Source organism: Nasonia vitripennis, chromosome 3, assembly GCF_009193385.2.
Source record: "Nasonia vitripennis strain AsymCx chromosome 3, Nvit_psr_1.1, whole genome shotgun sequence".
NCBI lineage: Eukaryota > Metazoa > Arthropoda > Insecta > Hymenoptera > Pteromalidae > Nasonia > Nasonia vitripennis.
In genome coordinates, this window is record NC_045759.1 from 5,192,435 (window position 1) to 5,204,707 (window position 12,273).

Consider the following 12,273-nt stretch of genomic DNA (forward strand, 5'->3'; position numbering starts at 1 on the left):
GATACAAACGACATTCAAATGCCTCCCATAAGGAAGTGCTTTTTTCTCCGTCTTCTCTATCTCATTCATATTTGAGGCCAGCGTCGCGGGTTCCTTATCAGTTAATTAATCACTCGGGTTATGAGAGACATAGGCTTGAACACGCGTCATGTCCCATACGTGAATTTGCATCTCATCATAGAGCGAGCAACGAGTTATTTAAAACAGCAGTCGGTGTATATACGTACGCCGATTTGTAAATTACATCTACACGTGCCGCGAATGTATGGCACATTCGATACAGTTTATCTAGAATTTATCGAATATAATCGTTTTCGAATTGAAAACGCGGAATAACATACACGATCGAGGACTATTCATCAAAACTACGCGAAAAGCCGATCGGTATCGCGGCTATTGTAGCACTTGTTCGAATTCTATCCTATCTGAAGCGTCAATCGCTGAACCAGTCAGTCACGTCGAGATAGCGATTGTAGAATCGATCGCATACCTATCGACGGTCTCATACACGGTCATATAGTATAGGTAAAATCGACATGACTTAATCGGCGAGGATTGCGTAAGGAGAGGAAAAACTCGACAATAGCGAGAGACGCGATTCGATGTGTGCGCCTATATGAAAGAGGGAAAGAAATCGAGCGCACTGGGCCGTGCATCGGTCGTTGGCATCGATGCAGCCGCGTGCGCTATCCTTCATAATCGCGCTTGGCCGTGACCTTGGACGTTCGCAAGGTCTCTCTCTCTCTCCCCCCCGCTCCGGCGAGCTCTGCGCAATTAGACACGCCGTGATGGCGATTTAAAGAGCGCAAGGTGCCTTGCTATATGGGACTTTGACGAATGGACGCGCGAGCGCGATTTTAACGGAATCACGGCCTCCTCTATGTAGGCAGGTTGTCTTGGCGCGATTGATGGATTAGGATCGAGCGTTATACAGCGTTGCTTCGAGCGCTTTTTTCGAATTTCTTTCGGCACAGTATTACGTCAAATACGAGAATTTCAAGCCATTAACGCCCGAAGAATCCACCTGTCGAGCGTGTATAATAATCCTGCCGAATCAGCGTCTCGATCCCCTACTCTGTTGCTGGCGAAGCAGCGGAGGAGAAAAAAGGAGTTCGCGCACGTGCGTCGGTTGCGCAGTAGATCGAAAGTCGATCGATAGTGACCTTGACACTGAGCGCAGCTCGAGCACGGACACATTCGAAATCGCGCTCGGCAGTATTATAGAGGGAGGGGAGATACATCGTTCGCGCGGTTCGGACCTTCCGCGAGTTCGGCGACCGGTTTTGCTGTGGCTTCACCTTGCGGAATTTCTCTCTCTCTCTCTCTCTCTCTCTCTCTCTCTCTCTCTCTCTCTCTCTCTCTCTCTCTCTCTCTCTCCCGTGTGTTATAATGGACTTTAGCCCCACGCGCGAGCCATAAAGCCCGATAAAGCTCGAGAGACGGCTAATAGTCCGGTCACTCGAGCGTGTACACGCAGTGAGTGCCAAAAGTTGTAACGCGGGGATGAAAACCTGATATGGGGGGGGGGGAAGAACCATACCTGTGTGGCTTTCTTTTTATTCGTTGCATTATATACGCGAGAGAGATCAGGCGCGAAAGTTTCGTCACATGGAAACGATCGTAGATGGCGCTTTTTTGCGCGGGAAAATTGAAAAGCGCAGCAGTGGTGAAAGTGAGATCCTCGAGACCCCTGAGCGTGTATTCTCATAAAGTTTTACAGCCTCGATTTTTTCTTCACGGTCTCTCGTTCTCTGCGGAGGAGCAATTTTGATGGCGAATTTCTTTTTTCGAGATAACGCGAACGCCCGCTAAAGCAAACTCGTTTGAAGATCCAGGAATTCCGAAAGCCGCTTTTTCAAACGTATATAAACGTTTTTCTTACTTTTTCGACGTATGTGTCGCCGCCGCGCGCGCTTTGAGGAAGCCAAATGCCGATGAGGTTGCGTCACATGCAAAGTGTGTACGTGTGTACCTTTTCTTTTTCTCTACGGTACAGGCACAACCTATGGCGGAGAGTAAAATTGAGAAATACTGCGCAGATAAAAATCCAAGCCGTGAGAAGCTTCCCCTGATTATAAGCAGCGGCATCGATCATTAAACGCCTGATTGACCGCGCATGCGCGAGCGTTTATTCTGGAAATTCGGCATTTGTCAGGCGAAACCGGCAAAAAATCGAAGCTACCGATCGCGATGCGTACACGTAATACTCGCGGCGCATAAATAACGGATAAGCATCGCGAGGACGTGTGAGTAATTGCATCGCGACGAAAAACCCTAAAAATCCACAGCAGATAAATACGATAGCATAATGTATAGGAGAAAACTGCGGAGGTAAGAAAGACAAAGTGGAGAACGCACTTGGCAGGAGCAGCGCGAAACAAAAAAAAAATTCAAACGCTGTGCTCCTGGACCTTCGCCAGAGGATCTCGATAGAAGTGGTATACGTCTGCAGCCGGCGGCGGTATCGAGTCCTTTGACAAGCGTCTGAGGCTTTCGATATAATGTATGTTACAGAGGCTGACTGAAGATTCTCGAGTTTCGGACTGATGAAACGGTGAACTTTCGGGCGGATGACGCGCGATTTTTACTCTCACGAGTGAAGTATGAAAACGGGTTTGGGCGAGATATTGATGGGGTAATCAAGTTGATCGACTTGGGAAAAAAAACGACGAAGCTTATAGCGCGAAATAAAAATCGTCGTAAAACTCTGTGTACCACACCCGACGCCAGAGCTCAAGAGAGAAGGTAATATAAAGCGGAAAATTATTCAGCGACATCGAAATTATACACCGGGCGCGAATGATTTAAACGAAATCTAATAGAACTCACGGGATAAATTCATCTCTGAATCTTAATCCCAGTAGACACTTCCGCGTCGTCGGAATCTATCCATTACGCGCATGAATTTTCAAACCATACGCACCTGCTTCGTTTCCCCCATAAGAGCACGGGTAGATACGGGCGACCTTGGTTGCGCAAACAGGACCGGCCCGCGTCTACCTGATCGACTATTACGAGAAATCGCGCGAGTTTCATTCAGCTATATCGACGTGAGAAAGTCGCCTCGCGGCTTTATTACAGATAAGCCGTCTGACCCTTTGTAATTATCCTCACCGTCGGGATAGGCCCGTTGTACGAGGATTTTCGGACAAGGGTCGCGCATACGATTTTTTCTGCCTTCGACCTTTTTTTCCGCGTGATTCCAAGTGTCGAGTGTCTGCGCCGATTATTGGGCAACGTTTGAGCAAAGGTATACGAACGTATAATCGAGGTAGTCGCGATATCACGATCGATCTATCCAATTGCGTCTCTCTTTGTGTGTCTAGGCTACACACAATAGCAGAGTCACGATCAATCGAACCTCAGCTTTTGACGCAGCGAAATCTCGCAATTAAAGAGGTATGTCCTAATGGTTTCATTTTTGAGAGCCCGAAAAAGCCGATGTCCATTCTCGAAATTCCTCCCCCCTCCGCGCAGCAAACAAAAACAACGGAGATCAGCGAGCGAAAACATCGAATGACGTATACGTACAAAAGAAATCGGCAGCCCGATCTATCGGCATAACGGTTCGCGAACTCGATTCTTTTTTGCAGTCCGTATACCTACACTACGACGAGGAAAATTCCGAAAGCGGGCCATAAATCACCGAAATTCATCATCAAGCGAGCCGCGCGGGGGAAAAATGACAAGCGTCGCAAATCCTTGTCGGACGAAACAAGAGAAAAAAAACCCAGAAACGAGATCAACCAGGAAGCACGCACTCCAAATCCGCGTGCGCAGTAGTAGCCCCCCCCCCCCACACACACACACACAGATCCAAATGAACGAGCCGAAAAAAGACAGAGGCTATAGATACAGCTTCTAGCTAGGAAAAGACTCGATAGAGGAACACACGAGTGTGTGCGGATAGAGAGTAGGGGAAGGAGCGATAACCGGCGAGTCAGGGTCGCGAGTTTGTTGCGCACATACACGCGAACCCCGGCGGTGCCTGGCTCTCTCTCTCTCTCTCTCTCTCTCTCTCTCTCTCTCTCTCTCTCTCTCTCTCTCTCTCTCTCTCTCTGTGGGTCGTTGGCCTACGTCCACTAGAGTAGTCACACACACACACACACACACACACACACACGTGGTCTTTTTCTACGTTACGCACACACGAGCGCCGATACGTGTATTCCAGGGCCAAAGCAGCGACGAAGTGGAGGAAAAACCTCTGTCACCTCGTGCCGCTCTCCGCGAAAATAGCTCCCGCGTTCGAAATTTCAAATCTCCGCGCCTCGATTTTTTTTCTCTCATCACTTCGACGACGTGCGTGACACGGCTGGTTATAGGCGGAAAATAAAGAGAGCGCGCCCAAGTTTGCGGTTTAATCTTTAAAAGAGTACATATTTATACGCGTCGCACGAAAAAGTGCCTTCACCTCGAGCACAGAGGCGGTCCCCCTATATACTGTCCAGCGACGCCGCGCTCTTAAGGTCGACGAAATATCTCGATACGTCGAATTGCGCAGTATGTGTATACTATATTATACTTTTTTTCCAGTCCCTCCTCGTGCTTCTCTCTGCGCGTACGTGTGTAAGTTGGTGTCGCTCTTTGATCTTTTTGGGAAATGCGTCATCATGAATAATTCCGACTCTAATATTCTAATTTCTATGCATATACATAAGCGTTCCTCTAGCCTCCGTACCATATAATCCGTACAATGTTTGGACTGTCGACTGTCTGATATTACGAAAAAGCAAAAGCGAAGGAAAAAAATGACTCTCAAACGCCTAATTAAAACTAGCATCGCGACGGTGTGTGATAAAAAAAGAAACGTTCTCACACATCCCGAACGACAGCACGTGAAAATCCGAGTGGAAAAAAGAAGCTCGCCGCGCAGAAGTCGAGTCTGCGCGCGTGTTGGCTAATTTAATTTAAAGGGACGCGCCCGGGCCGACGGCCTTAAACCCGTCACATAATTCTCACGCGTCAGGCCGACTTCTCATGCGTATCACGCGCTTGCGAGAGCCAGTATAGCATAGCGAGGGGGAGTGGGGGAAGACACTCTCTGGAAACTCTATGCCGAAAGTCAAGGACTAACGACGAGTTGTTATACACCTCTTTTTTCCTCAAAAGTCTCATTGACCGCGCACGCGTGAGAGAGATTAATTAGGAAAGTCGGCTTTTCTCATAACTCACAATGTTCGAGACACTCAAATATGCGAGATCCCGCATATGTGAGCGGTCGGGGCCGATTGTTTTAGAGTTTCTCTCTCTCTCTCTCTCTAATGCCTCGCCTTCGGCCAGCGGCGCGTATGAATAATTTATTTATTCAAAGCGCCAACTCTCGGCTTTCCGCGAAATCTTATTCGAATTCACGGGCGTACACCAATTTATGTTTCGATAGTATAACCCAACGCACACACACACACGTGTGTGTAGTATACGCGTATGGGAGCGAGCCCCCATTGCGCGCGGAATTCTCAACATTGATTGAATAACTGAATAACTACTGGCCGCTGTCATTCATCATTTCGTGTATGTGTAAGTCTGTGTCGGACGACTTTTTTCTAGAGTCTATATAACCTCGATAACGCGATATGGAAAATTAAACGGCCGTGTGAAATTTATCGGCCCGAAATTCGGGCTCGATTTTACGAATCATCCTTAAACGCACTCACACATGCAAGCGTTTTTTCCGCGCTCGACTTTAAATCACGATAATTGGCCGCGAGCTATACACATCCGAGAATAAATTAGCGGGGCTACAGTAGTCCTCGAGTGAGGAAAAGCGGAGCTTCCAAATCGAGAGGATGACTCTTCACTCCACCCACGACGAGTGAGCCCGAACGAATAAGCTAAGCGACGAGAGATAAATAATTGAGACGTTTCACCGTCGCGATTCGGGGGCGTCTACCGGCGAATTTATGTATTCCATCTCTACGTTTTCTCTTTTCCACTACGATATCTTTTTCCTGAAAATATAAGCTTTATTTTTACTAATAACAATCGGCTGATCATCGACTCTTTAAAAGTAGAATAAGAAGCCCACTCGCGCATAAGCCGGTCATAAATACACCCACTGATCAAACAAAGCATCTTATACGAAATAGTATGGCGCCGGAGTCTAAAAAAGAAAATCATCATTCGCGACGAGCATCTCTCTCTCTCGACGGAAGTCATCGCAGGTAAGTAATCCGATCACGCCGCGCGATCCTTTTAAGGTACCCCCTCACACACGTGCGATCGAAGGACGCGTCCGATGACGCAAAGTGTCGTCGCTTTGTATAACTATACCACATAGCGCTACTAAGTTCAGCGGCCCTTACGCTCTGTACAACATGCGCGACGCTGGGACAGATAAGATTTCACAGCTGCGCGTATCTCTGTGGGAAAAGTGTAATTTATGGAGAGAGGAGAGGACAGCCTCGGGCCATAGACGGATTCACGGCTCTGTGTGAGAAGTTTTCGTGAACCATGACCGATAAGATATCGGAGGATAGCTATGGTTGCGCAACGCGCACGTGATTGTTCCATACAGCAATTGTAGTGGATCTTGATGATTCGCGCTGTGTGTGTGTGTGTGTGTGTGGGTCGTTGCAAAATATATAGGAGGATTCGTGTACTACTAAGAGTTGGGCAATAACGTGACGGGCCAATTAAGATCGTCGTCATCATTATTAGCCTCCTCAAGTCGATGATACATCTCTCCCGCGCGGTCATTGTCGCTTTTTTCACCGGCCGTATATAACTAATGCTCTCGATTCGCGTATTGTACTCTCTGTGCGCGGAGGTCATTATGTTCGAATTGGATGTGGGCAGTTTTCTTTCGGCTCGAGTTGGACTATGTATACGATCGTTTCGTAGGAAAATAATTGAATTACGCGCGCTATGTACGCACCGTCCGGTTATTAAAAGCCATTTGCTGCTCGTTGGAATAAGGATTTATTGCGATTTTACCCAATAAAAAGAGAGAGAGAGAGAGAGACACGGGCCGTGAGTCGCGCTGCGAAAAGGACATTACGCGTGATGGCGTTAAACGAGTAATTAATTTCCAAGCCGGAATGAGCGTCGTTAAAAGCGACGTTATGTTAGTAGCAATAATCTAACGCTGGCTATATATATATATATATATTGGCGTGCATCTCTTCTCAATATCAATAGCAGCTCTACTGGGTACGTGTGTGTAAAAACATGGCCTGCGAAACGTCCTCATGTCTAATTACACACGCACTCCTTCGAATTTTTTTCTAACCTATATATACGAGCAATATATTCGAACGCGACGTTACAAGCTCAAACTACGATGATTCCGCGTGAGCATCGAAACTCTCGAGCTCGATACCAACGTCGCATGCTGAAAAAAAGCAAAACAAAGCCTCGCGCAGCTCTCGGCAACGTCGCACGGAGACAGAGAAAAAGCGCCAGGTGTTTTTGTTTTGCCCGAAATCGCGCCCGAGACAATGTCGCGGCCCACACACACACACATAGCATACACTCGAATCAAGGTCCTCCGTCGTAAAAACATAGCTGGTATATTAGCAGTATTATCTGCTCCTTCGTAGCGACGCAGGAAACGAAAGTGAGACTCTTGCTTTCGTTGTGTAGTCTCCCTCCCCTATAAACGTTCTCTCTCTCTCTCTCTCACTCTCGAGTATACGCCGACCGCGTGCTCGTTCACTACTTTAACCTCAAAGCTATAGTGCGGGTTTGGATTCCGGCGGGTACTAACCTGCATACTGTCGGCGGAGATGATCTCGCCGCGAAAGCGACGGGCCAGCTCGATGCCCAGCTTGGATTTACCCGTGCCGGTGGCACCCAGGATCACCAGGATCGGTTGCACTCGGGACGACATAATCGCGCACTCGGCTTGACACTGCGATTCCGCCATACTCACTGAGCTCTGATCTGCGCAGGCGCACTGCGCAGCTATGGGTGAAACTTTGCGTGTGCTGCGAGTTTAGCAGTAGACGCACACGAGTAGCGGAACGACGGTCGATGCGCCGCTGCAGCTGCGCGCGAGATGCAGATTCGAATGGCGCGCTCGGGGGGTTTAAATTTGAAATTTCGTATTTTTTTGCTCTAACATTTTCATTATTTTTTATTGAGAATTTTATTTCAGTCTATTAGAAGCATCCTATTTTTAGCGATGATTTATAAAAGTATTATTAATTGAAAAGAAAAATTAGATTTAATAATACATCTTGATGTTATTTATAGACCGATAAGACGATTCGTAATAAAACTGTGTCATTGCGAATTTTATCATAGACGTAACCGAGCACATGTACATAAACAAACTCATCGCACAGAGTCAAGCAACAATATTTCCACTAATTCTGCAATCGCAAGCTGAGCAAACACGATTAATCTATTAACAATTGCAACGATTCCTACTACTACTCCTCCTTCGAATTACAACAATATCCACATATCTGTCTATCATACTCGAAGATAACTCCCAACCCTGTAATCATAACAATATTATATTCGATAATTCCCTTTATCTGAGCGATATAAATGGGGCAAGCGCGACCTCCACTGACGGAACTCAACCCAACGTTGCGATATTTCACGCGCCGAAATTCAAACCAGCCGAGCGAAAATCGAATCACCCACCGCTATGCGTTACATAAACTACACACTCGAGCAACATTTATCATCAGCGCCTATACTCGTGCGCAAGAGTTCCGGCACACACGGCGACGCACGTCATCGGTCGCTGTACATCGCAGTACGTACACGGTGTGTCCGACGCTGCATATCGACGAGTGACAGCACGGCGCATGGATGCATTTCTCGGAGCATGACTCAGCTTTCGAGCCCCGACACTCGATATGCGAATCGGGCTAGACGCCGGATTGCAACGGCGCTTCTATACATCGCGAATAATAAGCCAACAGCGCTATTTTATCGCTGTACGAGAGTAGTAAAATTACCATACGCAGCCACGCGGGAGTCGATTCTTCTTTTCTTTTCTTTTTCTTTTTTTTTTTGCTCACTTCGCTCGATCGATCTTTTTTCGAAAATGAAAATCGTCAACTATATAACACACGCACACAACCTCTCGAATTTTTCACGCGCCAGACGCGATTAGATATCGCGTACGCGTGTTTAATTTATGCGCAAAGTATAAATAGCGCATGCGCGTCTCTCTGTGTATCGCGGATTTTACTGCCGCGCGGCTCTGCATTACGTAAAGAGAGAGAGAGAGAGAGAGAGATTCGCGCACGCACGTGCGCCCATATTCGCTTTGACACATATTATACGTCGAGCTTTTATCGGAGGAATTTCCGCGATAGAGATCTCTAACGCGCAATTGCAAAATTTTTCTCTTCCCGCGAAATCCTCGACTAGTATACAAACGTAGTTTAAAAATTCCAGTCAATCGCGTGTATGTGTGCAAGTGTCTCGTAGACTCGTGAGCTCCTCGAATAGCGCGTAGTTTCAAGTAAACTGCACACGAGGCGATAATGCATAGTCTACGTCGTTGGCTGTCGTTTAGACGACTATGTATGCGCTATTCTCTGTGACTTTGAATACAATTTTTTACTTCCCGCGCTATAAGCTGCTTATCTCGTTTTCTGCTTCGCTATACTATGTGTTTACGATATTCGCCGCGCGCGCGCACGTGGAGGCGATTTCGCGACTTTTCTTTCGCGCGCGCGGGAAAAGCGCGACTTTTAAAGCAGTAAAATTTTTCAAATTTTTATCTACACGCGCGCAACTGTAGGCTCGTTTATTTTCGGCGTGCTCCGAATTAAAACAAAAAAGTGACGGTAGCGAACGTCGGAAGTAGATAGGACGGACACGCCGGTGATGCGCGAAACGTCGAGAGAGAGAGAGAGGAAAGGCTTCTCTATTTTTCATCTATATTGCGTATACGGCTAATTTTTTTTTCACGCAATCGTTATCTCGGCCGTCCACGCGACTTTTTTTTTTTTTTTTCACTAATCAGCTTGGAAATGTCAAGTTCATCGAACTCGTTATATAGGCAGAGACGAAATTTCGCGGCGTAATTCGCCCGATAAACGTAGAGAGCGATTATTTTTACGTAACTTTACTCTCTCGAGCTCCGCGAGATACACTCATTATCGCTAGAATACACCGCGTCCCACCCACGCGCTAATAAAACTTGGAATTCGAGAGGAAGCCTCGTCCTTTTTCCCCCCATATATAAGTATATACAAACTAACGATTTCCACGTATAAAAATCGTGAAATAGACGACTTCTGTAGAGCCCCACACGCGCGCGCGGCACACGATAAGGTCGAGGAAACGAATCTGACCGCAATCCTGACGTTATACAATCAGCCCCTTATCTCTCGCTCGTTCAGCACTCGAACTCATATTTCTCTCGCTCGGCGCCCCGAAAAGTTTATCGAAATCGATGTATGCGTGTACACCAGCGTGTCCGTGTACAGATCCGGGCTCTATATCGGTATCACAAGCTTATCGCTCTATACTCTTCCCTCATATTCGTCTCTGCTCTTTTTTTGAAGAGAGAAGTCATTGAGCAATGGGAAGAGCGAATCTTCGGAGAAGTTCGAGCACGAGGTTGATAAGCGCTTTCACGAGGATTAATGAGGCTGCGAAGCGTATGATTTAATTAATTTATGCGCCGGTGCGCGATTGTAAAACGCGGGTTCGCGCTTATATAGCTATGACTGTATAGACTGTCGCCTCGAGGATTCCCATCGAGCTTTGGATTTGGATTTCTAATGGGGATTATTTATTAATAGTCATGCGATTTTGAGTCATTGATTAATGCGCTGCGTCGATGATTGATCGGTGCTATTATTTTCCGATGCTCGAATCATCGGTTAAACCCGATGCGGATTTGCTGTTTTACAATGTTATACGATGATTTCTTTTAACCTTTCGACCCAGAAATAGACCGTTGCAATTATACGCTCTATGAGCTTGGAAATGGAAATATTTCAACGTATGGTTCCATAGGCTTATCTGTCGGATGGTTCTGTAGGCCACTTGAAAGACTGTAAGATCGTCGTCGTTCCAGAAATTATCAACGGGTGGCGAGACGCCGATGAAACCTTCATAGAGGAGATATCCTACAACTGTCCTCTCGAGACGTTCAAAACAATTTTTTTTTCCCTTTGCTCGCTCGTGAATGTGTCGTTCGATAGATTGTCAAAGTTGTGATTGGAAGTACGAAGTTTAAAGACACAAGTGTGAGACGATATTCTGGCCTACGTAGCAACGAATTTACGGTCAAAACTCTAGACTATAGTAGTTTGTATTTTTCCTCACTTCCAATTATACGATTTTCCAAAAACGTTTTTCCAGATACTCACTGCCGATAGTCCAAATCGTAAAAATAGTCCACCTCACGAATCGGCATTGAACAAATGCTTTTTTTATATTCTCAACCACGCACGTAAGCGTATTATCTCACAAACGTGTGTGCACAGACCCAAAGCTCGCGACGCCATATCGTTTTTTTTTTCGTAACCGATTTTCAACAATTATGTAAATATTCACGGGTCCAGCGCGTTATTCAAATATATGCTCATTTTCTCCCGGTGAATTAGCGGAGAAACGCTAAAAACGGTTTTAATCTGATGGCGTAAAGGAGATTCAAACGCCATATAATTCGTAATTTAAATACACACCGCGCACTCTAAAATCGACAGCCTCTAATGTATCCGAGCCACGGCGAACTCGAGAGTGGACAAACGTACGAAACTCGAAGACGCGACCGGATTCCGGTGTAATCCGGTATCTGGTCTTAAATCGCTGAGAATTGAAGAAACGACGACGATAAAAGGATGTGCCACTGCAGAAGAAAGTGGAGCCTTTGAACTGCGTGAAAAACAAACTTCGATAAATCGTATGGAACACAACGTTGGAAATGAGTCGAAAAGAAAAAATGGGCCGACGACTACCAAGTCCGAGTGGACTGAGTTATACTATTTGCTATTTTCCATAATTTGGTCGTTTGCTAGCGAAAATAGCTATGTTCGATGAATCGAATTAACGTAACTTCTTGGCCCGCCGCGCAACACGAAAAATTTTCCACAGGAAACCCATGAGAATGTTACCCAACTTCTTCGCTAGACTTCGATAAAAACGAATGCTCGTGTACGATCTTTTAACGTTTCGGTGTCGAATTCGATATGTTAAGTTGATCGAAGTATTTTCGCTTATCTGCTCGTTATCAACGATTGGAGCCACTTGAAAATCGATGTATTTCTTATTTTTTGTTCAATAAATCGTCGAATTGTTGAAGTGCCTGGAATGTATTTAATCGACGTGCTTAGATCTAGAGGTTCGAGG

General features: G+C 46.3%; 1 protein-coding gene across 6 annotated transcripts in view; it reads right to left on the reverse strand.

Annotated features, from left to right (window-relative positions):
• Positions 1–7,924, reverse strand: part of LOC100120934 (tRNA dimethylallyltransferase) — a 58,804-nt gene extending 50,880 nt beyond the window's left edge. For 2 of the 6 annotated variants that reach the window (XM_016984713.3, XM_016984712.3), the window contains exon 1: positions 7,709–7,895. In XM_016984713.3, coding sequence (XP_016840202.1) covers positions 7,709–7,867 — 159 coding nt within the window. In that variant the 5' untranslated portion in view covers positions 7,868–7,895. Of the gene's footprint in view, positions 1–7,708 lie in introns of all 6 variants that reach the window. The other 4 variants (XM_016984714.3, XM_032598664.1, XM_001604478.6 and 1 more) reach the window with 4 other exon arrangements.
• Positions 7,925–12,273: the final 4,349 nt, after the last annotated feature.